Genomic DNA, 25,606 nt, shown 5'->3' with positions numbered 1-25,606 from the left:
GAGTACAGAGCACCCGAGCATGGTAGTGCCCGCTCATCACTAGTTACAGGTGCTGAGCACCTGAGCATGGTAGTGCTCACTCATCACTAGTTACGAGTACTGAGCACCTGAGCAAGGTAGTGCCCGCTCATCACTAGCTACCAGTACTGAGCACCTGAGCATGGTAGTGCCCGCTCATCACTAGTTACGAGTACTGAGCACCCGAGCATGGTAGTGCCCGCTCATCACTAGTTATGAGTACAGAGCACCCGAGCATGGTAGTGCCCGCTCATCACTAGTTACAGGTGCTGAGCACCTGAGCATGGTAGTGCTCACTCATCACTAGTTACGAGTACTGAGCACCTGAGCATGGTAGTGCTCGCTCATCACTAGTTACTAGTACTGAGCACCTGAGCATGGTAGTGTCCACTCATCACTAGTTACAAGTACAGAGCACCTGAGCATGGCAGTGTCCGCTCATCACTAGTTACGAGTACTGAGCACCCGAGCATGGTAGTGCCCGCTCATCACTAGTTACGAGTACTGAGCACCTGAGCATGGTAGTGCCCGCTCATTATTAGTTACGAGTACAGAGCACCTGAGCATGATAGTGTCCGCTCATCACTAGTTACGAGTACTGAGCACCCGAGCATGGTAGTGCCCGCTCATCACTAGTTACGAGTACTGAGCACCTGAGCATGGTAGTGCCCGCTCATCATTAGTTACGAGTACTGAGCTCCCGAGCATGGTAGTGCCCGCTCATCTCTAGTTAAGAGTACTGAGCACCCGAGCATGGTAGTGCTTGCTCATTACTAGTTACGAGTACTGAGTACCTGAGCATGGTAGTGCCCGCTCATCACTAGTTACGAGTACTGAGCACCCGAGCATGGTGGTGCTCATGTGCCGCCCTGGCAAAACAAGGTAGTCACAAATAGGCCCCTATATAACACCTTCCCTCACTAGGAAACACACAGCCAACCTAGAAACCCTAGTCACCCCCCCTTAGGGAAAGATAGACACACCAGTGGGCGTGACCAGGCGGTTGGACACGCCCACCTAGGGGTCCAGACAGCCCGGGGCGGAAAAACAGTAGTTAGTTGAGTTTGGAGTTCAAGTTGGAGAGGAGTGTGGGCTGGAGCTCAGTGTAGCTCCAGTAGGAAAGTTCAAATTGAACGGTACCAGGGTAGGGGCCCTGGTGCCACTGGCTAGGAGGCAGACGGTCGTCTCCATCAGCAGGAGACGGGAAGACAGCTCGGCAGAACCGAGGTGGAATGGGACAGGATTGTAGCCTGCCGGTACCGACACGGGGAACCGACCCAGAAACCGTAGCACAAAGGGGGGTAATCAGACCCTGAAGCCAGAACCGGAAACAAGCGGACTGGTTAATTCACCGATTGAGGCCAGGACTAGAGGTCCTGTCCCACCCAAAGTCCCTCATAGAAGATAACAGCCCACCGATAGGGATAAAAGGTCACCGCCAGGGCCCATAGATCCCACGGGCCAGCGTCTGCAGACACGGCTCCTTAGGCCATATCCAGCCGGGAGCGGACTCTTGAGTTTCAGACTAGGAAGTCCACCTTACACAAACAGTGCAGAGGAAAAGGAAAGAGACCACCAGCCGGGTGGGAGACCCGAATGCAACCGGCCGCGGTACCGGCCACCAGCACCTTGGTTTACCAGAGACTTGTGTGATTTATTAACCGTGAGTAAATAAACACTCCCTGTGGTCGCTATACCCTGCACTGAGGCACCGGGTCCCGGGGCAACCATCCCTACCCACGGAGGGGTTAACAACTAGCTGCCACAACATCTCCCCTGGGTGCCCCACAACAGCAGCGGTGGTGTCCCACCTCACCACACACCGTGGGTGGCGTCACGAACTTACTACGGTCTAGCCCGTACATCTACGTCCCCCCTTTTTATTCGGCGTGTCCGCGAGGCCCCCGGGTCCGGAGACCCTCGAGACCCCTCCCCAGAAGGCCCGGATCTGATCAGCACCGGTGACACACCCAAAAACTTGGCGTCACGAACAGGATACTTACCCATCCACTTACCTTGTGGAAGTGCGCCCTGTATTGGACAGTCAGCGGTGATCCGTTGCTAAATTTTCAGAAGTTGCCATTTTGCCGCCATCTTTGGGCGTGAAAACTAAAGCTCAGCGTCTTCTTCCCCGAGAAAAGGGCGCGAAAGCCAAAGCCTTGTCCCCTGGGAACGCGGCCGGAAAGCAAGCCAGAAGTCGTAAAATGAAACTAGCAGGCCGCAGAAAGAAGTGCCGGCAAAAGATCAAGGGGGGGCGGGTGAAGATTCTGCGACCTGTGACCAAGCAGATAAAGGGCAGGGACTCCAGAACCCTGCCACCCTTCTTGTTCCTGGATACCACCGACCGTGCAGCATGGCCGTCCCATCTGGCAAGCCCGCAGTGAAGGAGCCCGTGCCCGGAACAGGCGACTGGGTAGAAGCCCAGACGGAACCTATGTGCCGCCGGATCCAGGCACAGGCGAGCTTTCTGCTCAAAAGATGGACGGCGAGATGGCGGAGTTAGCCGCAGCCATTCGGGCCCGTGAAGTGGAGGCAGCCTCGGATGAGCGGGTAAGCGACCCACACCCCTATGTCCCCCTGGAACCGGCCGACCAGGCTGAGGGACCCAGTCTGTCCCTGTCCGCCACGCTGCCTCCCTCGCCACCCGCACCTGTTGCTGACATCCCGCTCGGTCCACAGCCACCAACACCGGCATCGATACCTGTTCCGTCTGCCTGCGAGGACCTGCCAGCGCAAGCCGCCAGCAGCGAGCCCGTCACCGCCCCGGAACCCATACCGGCTCCCCGCCAGACCAGCACCCGGAAGGTGCCCCGTTCGGTCCTGAACCCAACATCGATCCCAGTCCCGGAAGAGACAGCGCCCGAAACAACAACGGCCCCGGCAGTCCGCCCGGCCACAGCAGAGGTGGTCCCTGACCGGTAGCCAGCACCACAAGCAAAGTTGGCCACTCCCAAACTCCCGGCTGAGGCTGAGGCACAGCAGGGATGCAGCTGCAGGGCAGCAGAGCGGGCCACGTTACAGCGGGGTCCTCCATTGCCAAAGGTGCCAGTCGTAGCTGGCACGGAGAGACTCCGGCTGGGCCCGGCCCCCGCGCAGGTTGAACAGGAGCAGGCAGCAGATGCTCCGTACTGGGAGCGGCAGTGGCGCCAGCTGGGAAAAGAGATTGCCGCCCAGGAGAAACGGAAGGCGGAGGTCCTGTCCCAGACCTACACGGAGAAGGACCATTTGAGGAATGCCACTTTCCGGGTGCGGGGCCCGACGTACCAAGGCCAGGTCCGGCACTTTAACCCCCAAAAGGGGTGGGGCTTCATATACGAGCCGGGCCTGGATGCCGAAATCTTTGTGTCCCAGAGGGACGTGGCCCCGCACCTGCCTGTCGGCCACCCAGACCGGGACCTGGAGCCTGGAGAGTTGGTGACATACACCCGGCACTGCGGAGAGAGGAGGTGGTTTGCCCTCGATGTCAGGAGGAGGATGAGAATGGGCGCCCAGCTGCACAGCCACCCCTCTCCGTCACTCCCCAGTCCCGAAGATGATGATGATGTTTAGGTAGCAGTTCCCAGCTACCTCCCCTGCAATATCCCTGTTGGGACCGTCTGTAGATCCCGTTACAGTTCCAGTTCCCATTTTACAACTAAAAAGACAATGGCCGTGAACTTGCAGGCCAACCCATAAACTATTGGGTCTTGTAAATAATCCCTGACCAACCTTCTCACCCTGTCACAGTCGCTGGAGAGGCTGATTGGAGGATGGGCCTGCAGTAGGGTCAACAGAAGCCCTGTCACCAGCAAAACCGGTGACTATCCTCCAGGTCAGGGGTCCAGGAGCGGACTCCTGCGTTTCAAACTAGGAAGTCCACCTTACACAAACAGTGCAGAGGAAAAGGAAAGAGACCACCAGCCGGGTGGGGGACCCGAATGCAACTGGCCGCGGCACCGTCCACCAGCACCTTGGTTTACCAGAGACTTGTGTGATTTTATTAACTGTGAGTATACAAACACTCCCTGCGGTCGCTATACCCTGCACTGAGGCACCGGGACCCGGGGCAACCATCTCTACCCACGGAGGGGTTAACAACTAGCTGCCACAACAACTCCCCCGGGTGCCCCACAACAGCAGCGGTGGTTTCCCACCTCACCACACACTGCACACTCACTCATCACTAGTTACGAGTACAGAGCACCCGAGCATGGTAGTGCTCGCTCATCACTAGTTACGAGTACTGAGCACCCGAGCATGGTAGTGCCCGCTCATCACTAGTTACGAGTACTGATCACCCGAGCATGGTAGTGCTCGCTCATCACTAGTTACGAGTACTGAGCACCCGAGCATAGTAGTGCCCGCTCATCACTAGTTACGAGTACTGAGCACTCGAGCATGGTAGTGCCCGCTCATCACTACTTATGAGTACTGAGCACCTGAGCATGGTAGTGCCCGCTCATCACTAGTTACGAGTACTGAGCACTCGAGCATGGTAGTGCCCGTTCATCACTACTTATGAGTACTGAGAACCTGAGCATGGTAGTGCCCGCTCATCACTAGTTACGAGTATCGAGCACCCGAACATGGTAATATTCGCTCATACCTAGTTACGAGTTCTGAGCATCCAAGCATGGTAGTGCTTGCTCATCACTAGTTACGAGTACAGAGCACCCGAGCATGGTAGTGCTCGCTCATCACTAGTTACGAGTACAGAGCACCCGAGCATGGTAGTGCTCGCTCATCACTAGTTACGAGTACTGAGCACCCGAGCATGGTAGTGCTCTCTCATCACTAGTTATGAGTGCTGAGCACCCGAGCATGGTAGTGCCCGCTCATCACTAGTTACGAGTACTGAGCACCCGAGCATGGTAATGCCCGCTCATCACTAGTTACAAGTACTGAGCACCTGAGCATGGTAGTGCCCGCTCATCACTAGTTACGAGTACTGAGCACCCGAGCATGGTAGTGCCCACTCATCACTAGTTACAAGTACTGAGCACCCGAGCATGGTAGTGCTCACTCATCACTAGTTACAAGTACTGAGCACCTGAGCATGGTAGTGCCCGCTCATCACTAGTTACGAGTACTGATCACCTGAGCATGGTAGTGCTCACTCATCACTAGTTACGAGTACTTATACATTTTTTAAGTCATTTTTCTTTTTTGTCTCCTGGTATTTGCTGATGTTTATTATGTCAAATTCATCAAAATGGCACACACAGTTAAAGAATTTTGTCAACAATGGGCTTTTGTTCCTTGTCAGTAACCCTTTTTGCGACTTTTTGAACAAGAGGTCACATCTTTTTCAAATGTGGCTTAAAAGTTGGACTTTTTGCTCAACGTGCAGAAAATCACTCTGGAGAGGACAATTGGAGTAGAGTTACGTCAAATTTTGCAACTTCTTAGAAAGTCGAAAATGAAGAATCAGCCAAAATCATCTGAAATCACTAAACTCCTCCAACAAAGTATAACAAAAAAAAACAAAATACAAACAAGTCAGTGCATATAAGATAGAATAAAGTATTAGATGCAAACAAAAAAAGGTGCAAAACACACAAAACTAGACAAAGACAACTGCAAAGACAATGATGTATCCAGACTGCTGTGTCTACAGGTCCCGGCATCTACGGTTTTTTGCATCCAGATCACAACTGGTAGTAGTTGTTTTCCAGCTATTAACATTTTTCATGTTGCAATACATAAATGAAAGGTTCCAAACAGCCTGCATTAATATTTTTTATGACTACAGACTACAGTCAATGTCTAGGAGCCTGATACTGCAGTCACGCTGTTTGTGTCCGTCGCCCTCTAGTGGCTAATCTGTACTTTGCAAAAAAAAAAAAAAACTCTCAGAATGACTGTTGATATAGTAAGACAATTCATCAAGACTGGCGGAACTTTTGCCAGTGCCAGACCTCCCTGGAGTAGGATGCGCAGAATTCATCAAATGTTGCGCCCCCTTAATTAATTTGACTCATCTTCTAAGTGGCATGCGTGACGTCACAAATGCTACAGTCAGGGACCGGAGTAGTATTTTTTGCAAGCAAAACCCTGGTATTAATCATTTTTATTTGCAAGTCTTTAGTTTAAAAAGTAATACATTTTGCAAATTGTCTAAAACAATATACAACTTTTAGGTGGCGTAGATGAAGGCACTCAAAGAGAAGAGTAGGGTAGAGCGGCACAATAATGTCCAACTTTTAAAAGAGCACTAAACCACAAAAAAGGTGCAAATAGTTTGATAAATTCTCATTTAAGGAAATGTGTCCAAAACGCGTTTGCCCGGCATTTTAACTTTTTAGCCGTGGTGGGAAGGTTGTTTAAGATCCCACGGCAAACGGGCTTCTGACACATTTCTGTAATTTAGCATTTTAACTTTTTAGTGGTGGCAAGGTTGTTTAAAATGCTAGACACACATGTTTCGAACATATGTTCTTACTCATTGCAATTATTAAGGACATGTGTTCGAAACGCATTTTAACTTTTTAGTGGTTGTGGTAAGGTTGTTTAAAATGTCAGGCAAATGTGTTTCAGACACATGTTCATAATCATGCAAAAGTAAGGCCATGTGTCTGAAATGCGTTTGGACGGAATTTTTACCGTTTGGTAAGGTTGTTTAAGATGGCATGGCAAACTGTTATGATTCAGGGACCGAGGAGGATCAAAAAATGCGCAATCCCAAATGGTAACAGAGTGGCTGGAACCTTAACAGATTGCAGAACTAATCCTGACACACAACTTGAAGTAGCCGTGGGACAAGCCTACGATGACCTAGTCATCTCGACACAGCCGGAGAACTAAATATTCTCATAGATAGAGATATAGGAAAGCTAATCTGCCTCGGAGCAGTGCCCAAAGATAGATAGATAGCCCCCCACATGTAAAGGCTACGGTGATATAGAAAAACATAATACAAAGCTAGAAAAAACAGATTCAGCAAAGGTGAGGCCCAAACTATATAGGTAAGGATAGGAAGGAGCACTGTCTGCAACCATAAAAAAAAACCTAATATATACCAGCACTTCTGATATGGAAAAATCCTGAGGCCACACAACCTCTCCCCCACTGTATCAGCACTCTGATGTTACTGGGAAACAAAAACATTAATATAGATGAGGAACTAAATTAATACCAAGCATGACAAACACAATACCTTGCAGAATCATGGAGCTAAGTATACAGACACTCCCAGCAGGGAATGATCCCATTCCACCAAGAACTCCACACAGACAAAATAGGAATCAAGCATTAGTATCAAAGCAGAAAAAGCAACAAGAAAGTGGAAAACAAACAGCAAAGGTACAAAGAACACTTATCTGACAGGAGTTCTGGTAGTAAGCAGAGCTGGTTACAGAATGTACTTAACACACAGGAGACCATTGAGCACCAGCAAGTAACAAGAGAAAACTACTCAGTTACATAGTCCCAATCTGACCCTGATTGACAGTCCTCTACAGGTGTGTGGCTTTCATTCCACAAATCAACTGCACCGCCAGCACTGACCACAAGAGGGAGCCCCAAACGGGTAAACGTATTTACAACAGCAAATGCATTTTGGACAAATGTCTTTAATCATTGCAATGATTAAGGATGCAAGTCTGAAATGCATTTGCCCGGCATTTTAATTTTTTAATGGTAGTGGGAAGGTTGTTTAAAATGCAAGGCAAACGAGTTTCGGACACAGCCTTACTTATTGCAATGATTAAGGACATGTGTCTGAAACGCGTTTGACAGCCATTTTAACTTCTTAGTGGTGTTGATAAGGTTATATAAAATGCATGACAAATGCGTTTCAGATGCTATTTCAGATGCGTTTCAGACACATGTTCTTATTCATTGCAACAATTAAGGACAAGTGCCTTAAACTGATTTGACTAGCATTTTAACTTTTTTAGTGGTGGTGATAAGGTTATATAAAATGCCAGACAAACATATTTCGGATGCAATTTCAGACGCGTTTCTGGTATATTTCCTTTCTGAAATGCGTTTTACCAGCATTTTAACTTTTTAGTTGTGTTGTAATGTTAAGATGCCATGGCAAACACATTTTGGACACATGCCCTTAATCATTGCAATATTTAAGGATATGTGTCCGAAATGCGTTTGCCCTGCATTTTAAATTTTTAGTCGTGGAAGTCAGGTTGTTTAAAATGCCAGGCAAATGAGTTTCTGACACATGACCTTAATCATTGCAATGATTAAGGACATGTGTCCGAAACATGCTAGCCTGGCATTTAATTTTTTAGTGGGGGTGGTAAGGTCATTTAGAATTTCAGGCAAGCGTGTTTCGGACACATGTCCGTAATCAATGCAATAAGTAAGGACGTGTTGAAAACACATTTGCCTGGCATTTTATCTCTTTAGTGGTAGTGGTAGGGTTGTTTAAGAATCCATTTTCAACGCGTTTCAGACACATTTCTTTAATCATTGCAATAATTTAGGACATGTGTCTGAAATGCGTTTGCCCAGCATTTTAACTTTTTAGTGGTGGTAGTAAGGTTGTTTAAAATGCCAGTCAAATGCGTTTCTGACACATTTCTATCATTGCAATGATTAAGGACATTTGTCTGAAACGCGTTTGCACAGCATTTTAACTTTTTAGTGGTGATTTTAAGGTGAAAACCAGTGTTTTTGTTGGTAAGTGGGAGTGCAGAGAGGTTGCTGCTCCCTGCGCCAGCTCCATTGGGCTTTGTTACATATTCAGTAGACTTTGGCATGTTTATCATCTACACCAATGCACTTAGTGACAATTTCCCCCTGTGGATGCTTTGGGAATTCAGGTACAGCCTGGATTATGAACAGAGAAATGAATGCAAAGAATGCAATGTGATTGTACCACTAGATGGCGGTAGCACACTTACATCCTGATGGCGGTGTCTTTCATGTGCACATTTTGTTGTTTCTCTGTGTAGGTGTATATATTCATATTTCCAGGATCCATCACTCACATATATACACACTTGTAGACTATTTTCATGGGTATACAAATAATAATTCACGTTAAAAAATTTGCAGCATTTCTCAGATTCTTTGACGCGTTTGGGGTTTTTTTTGGCACTAAATACTGCATTGAATACAAGACAAAAAAGAAAAGTGACAAAAAAATACAAATGATGAATCGGACCTATAATGTTGTATTAAGGCCCCGTTACACGCAACGATGTATATAACGATATATCGCCGGGGTCACGGAATTCGTGACACACATCCGGCATCGTTAGCGACGTCGTTGCGTGTGACACGCACGAACGGCCGTTATCGATGGAAAATACTCACCAAATCGTCCAGCGTTGACACGTCGTTCATTTTCATAAATTGTTGATTGTTGAGGACGCAGGTTGTTCGTCGTTCCCGAGGCAGCACACATCGCTACGTGTGACACCTTGGGAACGACGAACAACAGCTTACCTACGGCCGCCGCCAATGCAGAAGGAAGGAGGTGGGCGGGATGTTACGGTCACTCATCTCCGCCCCTCCACTTCTATTGGGCGTCCGCTTAGTGACGCCGCATGAAACGCCCCCTTAGAAAGGAGGTGGTTCGCCGGCAAAAGTGACGTCGCTAGCAGCAGGTAAGTTTGTATGACGGCTCCTAACGATATTGTGTGCCACGGGCAGCGATTTGCCCATGACGCAAAAACAACGGGGGCGGGTACGTTCGCTAGCGATATCGATACCGATATCGCTGTGTGTAACACCCCCTTTACCCTGAGATATCTGCTGACTACTAGGTGTCTCCTTTCTATCACTGGCTGTTGTCAAGTACAATCTAGCTCTGGCTGTAATGATACCAGGACGAATTACATGAAGCGAGCTGGATCTTTCTCTTTCTCCTCCTGCTCGCCTGTCTGTTAAACTGTAAAGTGAGGCGGGCTTTCAATTCCAGGCAGGGAAGCCATTGGATAATGGCAAAAGCAGTGAATGCTGGGAATGAGTGTTCCAGCACCTATAATGCTGAAAGAATGCTGATAAAACTAAACTCAAAAACAATGGATGGCGAGCTACAGAGCTTCAGAATCAGCAGTTTGCGAGAAATGAAGACCGCAAGACCATCGTTTTCTATAGGTTTTGTGTGACGTGACCGGTGCGCATTTTTATGTGACGAGCTGGGAATTCTATGACATTACCATTCCCCTTCTGCACAGTTCAATGGATGTGACAGTGTCATTGTAATAAGTAATACAAACCCCAGTTGTCAATTAAATCAGGAGGAGGAATAACGGAGAAACTGCACCATGGCGAGCTCCAAAACAAGATGCATAACTGATCGCGGATCAGACCCCATGAAGAAGTCATGAGAAGTCTTTGTGGCTGTTGGTTGACCTGCCAGGAGACACATTAGTCCATATAGTCTCCTTAATTAGACTCCATCAAGCTCTTAGCTCTGATGACTTTGGTTTTCATGCTTATGTCCCTCCAGTTGGCATTAAATCCATCATGTCCCCATAGAACAGGTGTGGATGTTGTAAGGGTCCAAAATTTGGATCTGGGCCCCTCCCCTATGTTGGTCATATGTATGTATACATTTAGCATTCTAAATCCTATAAAAACATACAAGTTGCCCCCCCCCCCATTATGTCCTGGGCTCCTTCCTGGTAAATATTTCCCCCATCATGATATATATGCCCCCCATCCTGGTACATATGTTCCCCATCGTGGCATATATGTCCCCTCATCCTGATATATATGTCTATATATATGTCCCCCATCCTGATATATATGTCCCCCATCCTTATATATATGTCCCCCATCCTGATATATATGTCTCCATCTTAGTATATATGCTCTCCAATCTAGCCCACATCCTGGTGTATATACCGGTATAACCCCGTCCTGGTAAAAATATCCCCCATCCTGGTATATATGTCTCCATCCTGGTATATATGTCCCCATCCTGGTTTATATGTCCCCATCCTGGGTCCCTTATGGTACATACTGTCCCCCTCCTGGGGCCCTCCTGGTATATACTGTTGCACTCTTGTTATCTATGGTCTCCCTTCTGGGGCCCTCCTGGTGTATACTGTTGCACTCTTGTTATCTATGGTCTCCCTTCTGAGGCCCTCCTGGTGTATACTGTCTCACTCCTGGTATATACTGTCACCTTCCTGGTATCTACTGTCCTCCTCCTGGGGCCCTCCTGGTATATACTGTTGCACTCTTGTTATCTATGGTCTCCCTTCTGGGGCCCTCCTGGTGTATACTGTCTCCCTCCTGGTATATACTGTCCCCTTCCTGGTATCTACTGTCCTCCTCCTGGGGTCCTCCTGGTATATACTGTTTCACTCTTGTTATCTACGGTCACCCTCCTGGTGACCTTCTGGTCTATACTGTCCCCCTGCTGGGCCCCTCCTGGTGTATACTGTCCCCCTGCTGGGCCCCTTCTGGTATTCTAGTATATACTGTCACCTTCCTGGTATCTACTGCCCCCCTCCTGGTATATGTGCCCCATACTGGTAAATATATCTCCGTTCTGTCTAATGCAAAAAACAACAACATTGTACTCAATGTCCCTGTCTGCCACGTCATGTAGCCACAGTGGTCGGCAGCTTTTATCGTTGTCGATGCTATTGCAATGCATGATGTAATTTCTATGCGCCGCCCTCAGTCACTGGGACACAGATAAACGCTTCCGGCTTCTGTTTGGCCGGGAGCGTGCATCGCAGTACAGGGACCTGATGGGTCTCTCCATTTCAACTAGATATGCAGCCTCGGATACACATCCTGCTGAAGCAGGGGCTGGGGCCTGCGGGCCCCCTACACCCACAGGGCCAGTCATGGTTGCAATCCCTGCGACCACGACCATTCTGTCCCTGCAGAACTTGTCTTTATTTTGATGGTCCAAGAAACAGTCAAACATAAGAGGTCAACAGCAGAACAGGAATATCTCAAACCTCCTTCCTACCCCTGCATGGCTCCTTCTTCATAACAGTCAGCGCCATTTTGTCCATTTTGGTTCCTCATGCAAAAATTAAACACAGTTCTGCAAATGATGGCAAGAAGACGTCAGACGTGTGCAGTGACCTGGAGCAAAGGCTGAACTTTGTTTTACAGGACAAGTTCTCCTTCCACAACGGTGAACTGTACATGGTTCCATTGATTGACTTTGGCCATGCACCAAAACTCCAAGACTTTCTGTCAAGTTTGGTTAAATGTTGAGTGGAAAAAGAGTGGTGGCAGAAATATGCCAATCCCCTTGCAGCACAGATTGTGCCCTCTACCATCATCTCCTTAAAGAAGTCTGGGCAAATACATAGAGGTCTGTTGTACATCCATCATTGACCAGTGTCCCACCAGACCTGAAGTCATACATTGCCGGCACACAGTAGGATGTGTTCATAAAACCTTTCTGGAGCTTGTTTCTTCAGGGTTGTTTTGATATTTTGGTAGAGGAGACCATTATGGAAGTCTATGACAACCTCCATACCTGCGGCCTGCCTCTTTCACACAACTCATAATTCGGAACCTCTGTCCAGAATTGTGTTTCCTGGAAAACAATGAGTGACATTGTTCACCCATCTCCAGATTCGGCACCTCAGAAGAATGGAACAAGATCTGCGTGGATTCTTCCACAAAGTTCCATATCAGACTCCTTTTGTTTTATTTCAGCATTTCTCTGATGACCCTACCACAATGGAGAAAGTTTGGCAGGGACCGCAGATGACGCTCTTGGAAGTCCTTCTTCTTCTGACATGCCTGTTGTGTGCTATTTGCTTGGAAACACTCAAATTCATCATACCTTTAAAAGTCCTTTCTATACCTCTTACTTTCTATACCTCCTTCTAAAAGTCCTTTCTATACCTCTTGCTTTATATACTTCCTTCTAAAAGTCCTTTCTATACCTCTTGCTTTCTATACTTCCTTCTAAAAGTCTTTTCTATACCTCTTACTTTTTATACCTCCTTCTAAAAGTCCTTTTTATACCTCTTACTTTCTATACCTCCTTTTAAAAGTTCTTTCTATAACTCTTACTTTCTATACCTTCTTCTAAAAGTCCTTTCTATACCTTTTATTTTCTATACCTCCTTCTAAAAATCCTTTCTATACCTCTTACTTTCTATACCTCCTTCTAAAAGTCCTTTCTATAACTCTTACTTTCTATACCTCCTTCTAAAAGTCCTTTCTATACCTTTTATTTTCTATACCTCCTTCTAAAAATCCTTTCTATACCTCTTACTTTCCATACCGCCTTCTAAAAGTCCTTTCTACACCTCTTACTTTCTATACTTCCTTCTAAAAGTCCTTTCTATACCTCTTACTTTCTATACCTCCTTCTAAAAGTCCTTTCTATACCTTTTACTTTCTATACCTCCTTCTAAAAGTCCTTTCTATACCTCTTACTTTCTATACTTCCTTCTAAAAGTGCTTTCTATACCTCTTACTTTTTATACTTCCTTCTAAAAGTCCTTTCTATACCTCTTACTTTCTATACCTCCTTCTAAAAGTCCTTTCTATACCTCTTACTTTCTACACTTCCTTCTAAAAGTCCTTTCTATACTTCTTACTTTCTATACCTCCTTCTAAAAGTCCTTTCTATACCTCTTACTTTCCATTTCACCTTCTAAAAGTCCTTTCTATACCTTTTACTTTCTATACCTCCTTCTAAAAGTTTTTTCTATATGTCTTACTTTTTATACTGCCAGACAATTCAGCTTCCAAGAACTTGAGTCTGATAAAAAAAAAACACATGGCCAGGGACACTTTGAAAGTGCATTGCTCTATTGTCAGAGACGGAGGGGACCATAAAATGGCCGACATCCCAAGAAATGAACACTTAAGGCCCTGTCACAAACAGAGATAAATCTGCGGCAGATCTGTGGTTGCAGTGAAATTGTGGACAATCAGTGCCAGGTTTGTGGCTGTGCACAAATGGAACAATATGTCCATGATTTCACTGCGAGCACAGATCTGCCAAAGATTTATCTCTGTGTGTGACAAGGCCTATAGTCAATCCAAGGATGAGCCATTGGGTGAGCTCAATAAATAATTCAAGGAACCTCTCCCAATGGAGCCCACAGTGTTCTGAAGAGGAAGATAGAGTTGATATCCAATTTGAAAGCAGTGGCAAATCTTTGTGTAGTCAATTAGATGAGACAGTTGAAGTCTTCAGCCATCATTATGGTTATTTTGGTGGCACGTTAAGGCCGCAGAACTTGGAAAAGCTCTAAACATTCACCTTTCTCAGGTGAAGCATAGGCATTGATGAACCTCATGGTTTCTTCTACTCAAGAGCCACCTGAGATTGATTAGCAATCTGCCACATATCTTCTGGACAGATTCAGGTATAAAATTGCTCAGTATGCCATCCCCACAGACCTGAATTCACCCCGACTGGACCAGAAATAATAGTCAGTGCTGGTTCCCACTGTTGTGTTTTAGCTGTAGGGGTCAGGACCATATGTCTTCACTCTAGCCAGTCACTGAGCTCAAAGACTGTCGAGGTTGATGGTATGGTGTCATGATGACTATGGAGATAGCAGGAAACTGGGGCTCCTTAGCTGATCCTCAGGCAAGGGGGTGCTATGTTATACCTTGTCTTAGGGCTACACCTAAAGTCGGGGATGCCCAAGTCTCCTTCCTGACCCTTCTCCTGAGCAGCCCTGATCTGATACCCCCTCCCACAGAGGAATCGTGACAGGAGTGAGATTAAGCCCACAAAAATAGACAGACAGGGGAAACCAAAACTCTGTCACACAGCAAGTGCTCACAGTGGTATAAAACAATAAAAGATAAGGAGGGAAAACAAGAGCAGGGAGTTAACAACAAGACGACAGGTAAACTCCACAACCACTCAAGGCAAATAACAACACTTTCCAGATAGTCTGGGACACCAAAACACACAGACCAACACAGAGTAACCTATAGCTGGCATAGGTAGATTTCATCCAGCCTAAATAGGAGAGGAGCAGATGTGATTGGCTTCCTCACAACATGTGATCAAAGGAGACTAACAAGCAGACTAGCAGAGATTAACTCTTGTTAAGAAAGCATGAGAGAAAAAGAGGACTCACCACGCTTTGCTTTAACAATGAAGACAAACATCCACAGTTCGGAGGGTGCTCACTAACTCTTGCTAGCCTGACTATGACTGAGCACACAGCAGGTCGATGCCTGAGTCTGCCTGTGTTAATCAGAGACACCAGAGAAACCATCAGATGGAGTGTCAGAATCTACAATGTGAACAAAGCCTGACACCGCTATGAAAGTTGTTGAAAATCATGAAAAACGCTATGTGACACATGCGTTGATGAGTTCAGTGACCAGCTAGAGTGATGGGGCCACACTTGAAGGGATGTCAGCACTGCAGCCGAAATATCAGAACCAGAGCAGCAGCGGTGGGCCAGCACTGGACCCCAGGAGGGTGACTCCCTGCACAGTTTGTTATCTTTTACCCAATTTGCGCCAAACTTTGAAGAAAATGAACGACCCCTTTAATACAACAGGTGTTGAGCTTATCCTATGAATGAAATTCAATGGTGCTGAGCTGCAATACCAAACACGGCCAAGGACAAAAGGTGGCGCTGTTTCTCTAAAAAAAAAAATTATTATACCCATTTATTGAAATACCCTTCGTTACCATAAATGAGGTCATTTCAGAAGTTGCTAATCGTCTGATATACAATTGTAGCAATATTGCCGGAAGCCGACAGGTTTTTTTTTTTCCGGGTTTTTTTTGCAATTCTGCGAGAATAGTCTAACAGTGCAGTTATTTCATCCAGAACAGTGTTCTCATTTTTAATTAACTTTGATTGATTTACTCTCTAATTGAATGAGGGAATTACAAGATCAGAGTGTGTACTCAGGGCCGGGAGAAGAAGGGGGACTGTTCGGCTGGGTTTTTCTATTAGACGTGATTGATGTTTCTCCTAATTGGATTAAGCATCGGAGATGTTTGATCTCAGTCACTTCCACGGAGAAGAAAACATCTATTTGTTTTACTTTTATTTTCGGTAATGGATGGAGGAAAAGTTTGACCTCGTTCTTGGCTAGTCGCGAAAAAAAAAAGTAACTACAGTTAAAACCCAACCTACAGGAAAACGGAAAGGTTTCGGTATTCCTTAAATTTTACTCAAGCGGCATCTGTCACATAGTCCGATCTGTATGGTATAGAGGAAAAGCTGAGCAGATTGATATTTAGGATAATATTATAATTAGTATTATTATTATCATGCGTTGCTTGTATAGCGCCAACATATTCCACTGCGTTGTACAAAGATATTAACTGTCCCCATTGGAGCTCACAATCTAAATTCCCTATTAGTATGAGTTTGGAGTGTGAGAGGAATTAGTATAATGTGTGTCATGCTTGCCGGGTAAGACAAGCATGGCGGGGGGCGATCAGACCTACGTGTGTCTGACGCGCAAAAATACAACTAAAAAAGGGGTCACCTGGGGACACAAAAACAGCGGGAGGCCCAGGAACTAGTGAGAGGGAACAGAGGGAGATATCCTATCCTCACCTGCAGCTATCCCTACTCTCCTAGCCAGTCCCTATACAGTCTCCGCATCTGTCACCGAACAGGAACCTAAGACCCTGAGAAGACCTAGTGGAGGGAAGGTGAGGTACACTAGACTCCACCGCTTTACCAACCAGACACAAGGTAGGGTAACACAAACAGGGGGGAAAAAAACCAAAAGAATAATGCCTGAAAGCAGGAATCTTCCTCAGCAGAACCTTCCTCCAAGACGGCTAGAGACCAAATGACTTTGTATCTTCAGCAGGGAATGCTGGGAAACCCCACTATTTAAACCTGAAGGGCGTGACTACAAAGTAAGTGCAGCTGATCATGCAGCTAGGAACTGATTGGAAATGCTGCAAAAGCTGACATTTAACCATTTCAGTATCAAAAGAAGCAATACCTATTTAAATGTAGAGAGCCAGATGAGCGGCTTCTATCCAAAGACTGTCACTGGTCTCCAAAAACAGGGAGACGAACGTGACATTATGTTTGGATTTATAGGAGTCCAGTGGGTGATCTTACTCATATGGGTCCATATGAGTCAAGTGGGTAGTCTTACTCAATGATTGACAAGTATCTCTGCATTCACAATCATAAGTAAGACAGTCAATTATTGAATAGGACCACCCATCCACTGAACTCATATGAATAGGACCTCCCAATGGACTCATATGAGTAAGATTGCCAACTGGACTTATATAAGTAAAATCGCCCACTGGACTCGTAATCATAAGATCACCCACTGGACTCATATGAATCAGATCACCCACTGGACTATTGGACCTATCTAAATCAGATCTCTGAAAAATCAATTTGCATATTTAATTTCCCAGAGGAGCATGCAAGGCATTTAAGTCTCCTCATACTGGCATGCCAGATCTGGCATGTCACTCTGCACAAGGAGAAACCTAACCCCTTAGATCCTGGTCTTAGCCTCTCACCTACCCGAATTAGATTTCACACTTTGCACTGATGAGGGGCAATTACCCCAAAAGAGACTATTTGCATTTTTAATTTCCCCGAGGAGCATGAAGGCATTTAAGTCTCCTCATACTTGCATATAATTCTCCCCCAAGGATAAACTCCTTGTCGTCTTAGGGTACTTTCACACTTACGTTGTTTTTTTTTTGGCGCAATCCGCTGTCTTGGGAAACAGCGGAATCCGTTAACGGATTCCGTTGTTTCCCATAGACTTGCATTGATGACGGATTGTGCCAAAAGTACCTGCGTTGCTTCCGTTGGCCGATGCTCCGTTGCTTCCGCCGAGCGGAAGCAACGCTGAATGTAACGTTATTTGCTTGTGTCAAAATGACGCCAACCAACGGATTCCGTTGGTTCCGTTAAAATTAATAATGGTTCCCTATGGTAGCGGATTCCGTTGCTAAGTGCTTAACAACGGAATCCGCTGCTGGATTCCGCTAATTTATACTGAGCATGCCCAGAATGAAAAAAAAATAAAAAAAGAAATAAAACAGAGCCGACGGATTCCGTTAGACGGACGCCTAACGGACGCCAAACGGATGCAACGGTCCGTTATTTCACAGGAATCAGCTAACGGATTCCTGTGAAATAACGGACCCGTTGCATCCGTTGACACCACAAAAATAACGGATGCGTCAAAACGACGCAGCAACGGACCCAGCGGATTCAACCCAACGCAAGTGTGAAACTAGCCTTAGCCTCTCACCTAGCCAAATGAGATCTGATTTGGCTATGTCCAATAGGTGGCACTAGAGTTCAAGTTCTCTTCCTCTCTGAAGTGACAATTTGCATATTTGATTTCCCAGGGGATTATGCAAGGAATTTAAGTCTCCTCATGCTAGCATGCCAGTCCTGGCATGTCACTCTCCACGAGGAAAACCTTACCCCTTAGATCCCACTCTTGGCTTCTCACCATGTCAAATTAGATCTCGGACTTTGCCCTACAGAGAAGTCACTGAGCATCCCCCAATGCCTATTTCATGCTGTACATTCCTTGTGGGCACTAACTGTGAGTGCAAGATCCATTTTCCACTTCACTGGCGAGTGGTTGGTGCTGCATTGTTTACAACCCCCCCCTTCCCCCCCCATAACTCTGGCTAGCGAGTGTATGCCACAGTTTCTTCATTGTGTGACCGTCCAATGACATGATAGTAATATTTCGGATACAAATCGACACAGGACACGCTAAGACATACCAATGATCTAGGGCTTGTTTTTCCTGAGCTATAGTTTGTACCGGTACCACAGTGGGGTACCTACAACATTTTTATTATTTTTGGGAATTTTGGGAGGGGAGCTGAAGTGATCAAAAAACTGCATTTCTGACATGTAGAAATTTTCTTATTGTGAATTATGATACGGGCGGGCATAGGAGTACCTAGTAACCGAACTGGTACCGAGCACGGTGGGGTACTGGACCCTAGATCAGGGAGTAGCTTCACGCAACCTGATAATTAACCTGTGGAGGATAGTCTCTTTATGAACTGTCCCCAAGAGCTCAGAGATCGAAGGCATCAACACAACGAGGGGGGTATGTTATATTTTTTTTTTATTATTTATTTATTTTTGTATTAAAATAACAGGGTTAATCAAACTTTTAGTTTTTTAAAAAAAAATTTTAACATTTTAAATTATTTTTTTTTTAGTATGCCTTTGGAGATTTAAACCTGGGATGGCTTGTTCTCCTATATTATCTACTGTAATGCTTTAGTATTTCAGTATAACGTAAAATTAGCTGTCTTCATCTTAGCAAGACCTTCTTGGAGTAAAACAAAAACAACTTAGGGCCTCCTCTGATAGCCCCTAGGTATTCTTGGGGGGGTTAATGGAGGTCCAAACTGATGCCAGTCCCTGAGGTTTGGTTTATATTAGTAGCTAGCTGTAGTACCCGACGTAGCCAAGGAAAGTAACTAAGTCCCTCTCACTCTCCCTCTCTCCCATTTTCCCTCTCTACCACTCTCCCTATCTCCTACTCTCTCCCACTCTCCCTCCCTTTCTCTCGCTCCCACTCCCCCACTCCCCTCCTCTCCTACCTTTCCACTCTCTCTCTGTATCCCTCACTCCCCCACTCTCCCTCTCTCTCTCTGTCTATCGTCCACTCTCTCACCACCCCACTCTCCCACCCTCCCTCCCTCTCTCCTACTCTTCCACTCTCCCTCTCTCTCCCACTCTCTCTCCTCTTGATCTCTCTTCTACTCTTCCAACTCTCCACGCTCTCTCCCACTTTCTTACTTTCCCTCTCACCACCAAAATCACATTAACTGACACATAGGCTTCTTATACTAACAATGTCTTTCGTTGCCTATAGCAACCAATCACAGCTCTTATTAATGACCTGTAGCAAAATAGAAGCAGAGCTGTGATTGGTTGCCATAGGCCACCTGATAAATATTCAGGCTAAATATCAAAACAGCCAATATATTACACATCCAAACAGTAACTTAGCGTTTTTTTTGTCAAATAACTGTAAAGCTGGAGGTTAAAATTTCCCCTCAAAACATAGTCTATGACGTTCCCTAAGTTACATGGGGCATCTGTGCAAAATTTCATGATTGTAAATACAATGGTGCGGATTCCTTTAGCGGACATACACACACACACACACACACACACACACACACACACACATACACACACACACACACACACATACATATACATTTAAACACACATAAATACACACACATACACACATACACACACACACACACACACACACATATATACATACATACATACATACACACACAGGGCCGTATTTACCACTAGACACCCGTGGTCCCGTGCCTGGGGTGGCAGGTTGCGGGGGACGGCACCTTCTGGCAGCAAATTTTTTTTTTTTTTTTACACATCCTCTCCCTCTCCGTTAGACAGTCTATTAAATCTGCTGTGTTTTCGGAGGAGGGAGGGGGGAGAGGCGCACCTTTATTTATTTGTACCCGTGTCAATTAAGACGCGAATGCAGACAAACTGCGGCGGCCGGGCACAGGGAGCTGATTGACCCCGGAACTGCCGGTGCCTGCACTTCCGGGGTCACAGACGCGTGCCAATCAGCTCCTTCCTCTGTGCTGCAATCAATGCTGTGTGGACATCACATGCAGAGCTCACAGCAGGACACCGCGGCGGAGGACGACACGATGGAAGCCGGTGTCAGAAGAAGATACTCACGTGAGCCAAGAAGATGGCGGAGGGCACTGGAGCAGGTAAGTGCTCACAGAGCTGAAAATTCATAAGGAGTGTTTGGGTGTCTCTAATGCAGACTGGAGATCTGCGCATGCGGTGGGGGGAGAGAGGCTTATAGTGCGGGAGACTTGGGGAAAGAGAGGCTGATACTTGGGGAGACTTGGGGAAAGAGAGGCTGATACTGAGGGAGGCTGGTTGGAGAGAGGCTGATGCTGGGGGAGGCTGATGCTGGGAGAGGCTGATGCTGGGGGAGGCTGGAAGGGGGGCAGGCTGATGCTGGGGGAGGCTGATGTTGGGGGAGGCGGAGGCTGGGGGAGGCGGAGGCTGGGGTATGGCTGGGAGGAGAGAGGCTGATGCTGGGGGAGGCTGGTAGGAGAGAGGCTGATGCTGGGAGGAGAGAGGCTGATGCTGGGGGAGGCTGATGCTGGGGGGCTGGGAGGAGAGAGGCTGATGCTTGGGGAGGCTGGGAGGAGAGAGGCTGATGCTGGGGGAGGCTGGTAGGAGAGAGGCTGATAATGGGAGGAGAGAGGCTGATGCTGGGGGAGGCTGGTAGGAGAGAGACTGATGCTGGGGGAGGTTGATGCTGGGGAGGCTGGGAGGAGAGAGGCTGATGCTGGGGGAGGCTGATACTGGGGGAGGCTGGGAGGAGAGAGGCTGTTGCTGGGGAGGCTGATGCTAGGGGAGGCTGGAAAGGGGGAGGCTGATGCTGGGGGAGGCTGGGAGGAGAGAGGCTGATGCTGGGGGAGGCTGGGAGAGGAGAGGCTGATGCTGGGGAAGGCTGATGCTGGGGGAGGCTGGGAGGAGAGAGGCTGATGCTGGGAGGAGAGAGGCTGATGCTGGGAAGAGAGAGGCTGATGCTGGGAAGAGAGAGGCTGATACTGGGGGCAGAGAGGCTGATGCTGGGGGCAGAAAGGCTGATGTTGGGGGCAGAAAGGCTGATGTTGGGGGCAGAGAGGCTGATGTTGGGGGCAGAGAGGCTGATGTTGGGGGCAGAGAGGCTGATGCTGGGGGCAGAAAGGCTGATGCTGGGGAAGGCTGGGGGAGAGAGGCTGATACTATGGGAGGCTGGGAGGGGGGAGGCTGATTGTTGGGGGAGGCTGATGTTGGGGGAGGCTGGGAGTGGGGAGGGGGAGGCTGGGGAGGCTGATGCTGGGGGAGGCTGGAAGGAGAGAGGCTGATGCTGGGGGAGGCTAATGCTGGGGGGGCTGGGAGGAGAGAGGCTGATGCTGGGGGAGGCTGGGAGGAGAGAGGAGAAAGGCTGATGCTGGGGGAGGCTGGGAGGAGAGAGGCTGATGCTGGGGGAGGCTGATGCTAGGGGAGGCTGGGAGTGGGGAGGCTGATGCTGAGGGAGGCTGGGAGGAGAGAGGCTGATGCTGGGGGAGGCTGGGAGAAGAGAGGCTGATACTGGGGGAGGCTGATGCTGGGGGAGGCTGGGAGGAGAGAGGCTGATGCTGGGAGGAGAGAGGCTGATGCTGGGAGGAGAGAGGCTGATGCTGGGAAGAGAGAGGCTGATACTGGGGGCAGAGAGGCTGATGCTGGGGGAAGAAAGGCTGTTGTGGGCAGAGAGGCTGTTGTTGGGGGCAGAGAGGCTGTTGTTGGGGCAGAGAGGCTGTTGTTGGGGGCAGAGAGGCTGATGTTGGGGGCAGAGAGGCTGACGCGGGGGGCAGAAAGGCTGATGCTGGGGAAACTGGGGGCAGAGAGGCTGATGCTGGGGGAGGCTGGGAAGAGAGAGGCTGATGCTGGGGGGGCTGGGGGGAGAGAGTCTGATGCTGGGAGAGGCTGTGGGAGAGAGGCTGATGCTGGGGGGGCTGGGGGCAGTAGTAGGGGTGGGGGACAAGTCATCAAAAGAAATCTGACAGTTGCCCCGCCCCTATCAAAGTGTATTAAACACGCCCCCCTTAATCAAATGGTTATCATTTGATATCCTTTTGATATCAAATGGCTATCAGATGATAGTCATTTGATATCAAAAGGAGTCACTCAGAGACCCGCTGCGTACATCGTCAATACAGACAAATCCAATCTTCTAGACCTGATGCTAAGTAAAATTTCTCATTCAGATACTGAAATGATGCGGTCAGTTTTTATGATGGAAAACAATCAAGACTTTGAAACAGCTGAAAATCGGGACTCGGATATCGAACTCGTAGAAGTGCACTGTAGTTCTGTACTGCCCCTGTATGCAACAGCTGAAAATCGGGATTCGGCTATCGAACTCGTAGAAGTGCCCTGTAGTCCTGTACTTCCCCCGGCTCCTAACGCTCCAAAAAAATCCGGAAAATCAATAAGAAGGGACCTCAAGAATAGAAAAGGTAATTTACGATTATCAGGTCCGTGAAGAAAAGCTTTTCTGTTGTGTTAAAAGCATTTCTGATGGGTCTAATAGTTATGTTTTATTTACAGATGTTCAACTAGTGGCCAAAAAACTTGAATTTGCAAAAGAGAATATTCCCATCCCGTCGACATCGTTCAATGAGAAGACTACTAATCCAGGGCCTGTAGAAGTACAATATGCAACTCATGCTTGTAAGTATATATTTATTCCATTCTATACTGCCTTTATACATACAATGTCGCAATGAAAATTGCTTAACTGGCACCTGTAACTTTTCCTATGTTGATCCTATGTTGTTTTCTATGTTACTCTAACTTCACGATGAACTGACGCTAGTATCTTTTCTTTCAGCAACGTCGTCTCTGCAGAGGTGTAATTATGACTCGCCGCAGATAACTCCGCAAAGAGCTAATGTGATCGTGAGAACAACGCCTCTTTCACGAACAAAGCCTCTTTCACCAAGCAATATTGTGAATCGTGAAGATACGACTGCGTCCATCAAGTATCCCAGGAATTCAGTACCGAAGAAACGTGAGGCTAGAGCTACATCCCCCAAGCAACCCGGGAATTTAATTCCAAAGGCTATAAATATGAACACTATACGGGTGCAGCACACTGAGCAACCATCAGTTAATACTTCTGAAGGTTCGTCTAGTGATTTTGGTATTGTAATGCCTCTAAAAAAACGTTCTGATTCAAAACGGAGAGTAAGCAAAAAGCAGAGAGTTGACTCTACATCAGCTTACACAGTGAGACCTGTGTGGGCTGATGAACAGGACATCATGCTTACTGCTATGTCTGGACAGTATGTCCAATGCAAACTTTACCAGAACAAACTAAAATATTTTTGTGATACCTATGAAAGATTCATGAATGCATATCCAACATCTGACATTATCGCAGAACTATCTGAATTCAAAAGAGAGCATGCTATTGTATTATCACAACCTAATAAAAAGGAATCACTGTGACTATGCATGGTTGGTTACGGGATGCAGAAATTACCAAAAAAAGGGACGAAATTATTTAAAATGGGTCCACAGAGGGCATACAGATCGAGAATACTTAAACGGGCTCTAAAGCTGTTGATTAGATCTAAACGATCGCTAGCAGCTAGAAAACGACGAGAGGCAGCTCACAGATCTATATCTACACAAAACCCACAGATGCTGATACATGCACAGAGTCCTTCACGTAACCAAGATAACCCTGGAGGTGTTAACCCCACTGTGTCTCCAAATGCTCAAAGCAGAGAGCCTCTGGAAACACATGCTGAAAGGGCACATAATGCAGCACCTGTTGGTAATGTTGATAATGATAATGTAGTGAATGCAGATCAAGCAGTATTTTTACAGCATTTTTTTCATCAACAAAGAGATGTCCGCAATTTCAATGCCCGCTTGCACATTGATCATTTTAGATTTGTAAATTTAGACCGCATCCAATCATTTGTAGAGGCCATAAATGTCGTACATGACACTATTCAGTCATTACTGGACAGAATCATCAGGGACTTTGTTCAATTAAGACTTGAAGGTGGGGCCACATTAGATCCCATTTTCACTACAAAACAATCAAGGGATGATTTCAGTTCTGTATCATTTTTAAATTCTGTTGCTCGCACATTGCAAAGTAATGCTGAATGCCTAGCATCCAATTCACTCAAATTAGTCGTAACAATAATTAAAAACAGACGCGGTGGTGCAAAAAGACGGTTGAAATCTATAGCGAGTAGTCAAATCATTAAACAAAAGAAGCGCTGGCTGTATGACTTTAACAATTACAACACAAATCTGTGCTTCAGTGCTAGTGTGTGTGCCCTGATGGACGACACTGATGTCGGTGATTCAGTTATACTGAGTCGTGCTAAAGCCATACATGCAGCCCTGGGTATTCCTGAGGAACAACTAATAAGCTTTAGTGAAATTGTGGATTTTGAGAAACTTCTGGGTGTCAACATTAAAGTACTGTACTACAGTCAGGGTGACTGGCGTTACTTTCAATCAGGTAAAACATCTGGTACTAAAAACATTTTCATATTGCACCATGATAATCACTACTACGGTATCAAAAATATGAAGGGTTTTATCGGTGAGGATTACTTTTGTGAAAGATGCAATTCGGTGTTTCATCACAAATTTAATCATTCGTGTCAATATTTTTGTAAAGCTTGTCAAAGAGAGAGCTGTGTGGAGAGCAGTGATGAGCAGTACCCACCTCGTTGCCCTATATGTCGGGTTTTTTGTCGCTCGAGCGAGTGCTTAGATCATCACACACATTTAGCTACAGATAACCCAACATTCTGCAGACTTAAAACATTTTGTGATAAATGTCATCATTTTGTGTTCAAAGATAGCGAGTCCGAGCATAAATGTAAAGGCATGTGTTGTCCTGTTTGTCGCATACGTCTAAATGAATTTGATGACCATCTTTGTTACATGCGGAGGTATGTACCAAAGGAGGAAACAGAACAATATATATTTTATGACTTTGAATGTATGCAAGAGACAGGTACGCACATACCAAATTACATTTACGCAACAACATTGCATGGCAGGCCTTCCTGGGAGTTTGAAGGTAAATCGTGTACTCATGACTTTGTACTGTTCTTTACAAGCGGTAAATTTTCAGGTCATACATTTATAGCCCACAA

At 46.6% G+C, this 25,606-nt stretch overlaps 1 protein-coding gene across 1 annotated transcript; it reads left to right on the top strand.

Annotated features, from left to right (window-relative positions):
- The first annotated feature begins 20,616 nt into the window (after positions 1-20,616).
- LOC142255789 (uncharacterized) lies at positions 20,617-24,430 on the top strand. The gene is made up of 4 exons (XM_075327236.1): positions 20,617-20,638; positions 22,679-22,930; positions 23,022-23,144; positions 23,305-24,430. Exons 1-4 carry the CDS (start codon positions 20,617-20,619, stop codon positions 23,922-23,924), a joined length of 1,017 nt encoding a protein of 338 aa, XP_075183351.1. The 3' UTR covers positions 23,925-24,430.
- Positions 24,431-25,606: the final 1,176 nt, after the last annotated feature.

The sequence above is a fragment of the Anomaloglossus baeobatrachus genome, chromosome 11 (genome assembly GCF_048569485.1).
Source record: "Anomaloglossus baeobatrachus isolate aAnoBae1 chromosome 11, aAnoBae1.hap1, whole genome shotgun sequence".
Classification (NCBI taxonomy): Eukaryota; Metazoa; Chordata; class Amphibia; order Anura; family Aromobatidae; genus Anomaloglossus; species Anomaloglossus baeobatrachus.
The sequence above is the reverse complement of the archived record's forward strand: the minus strand, read 5'-3'. Positions and strand labels throughout refer to the sequence as shown.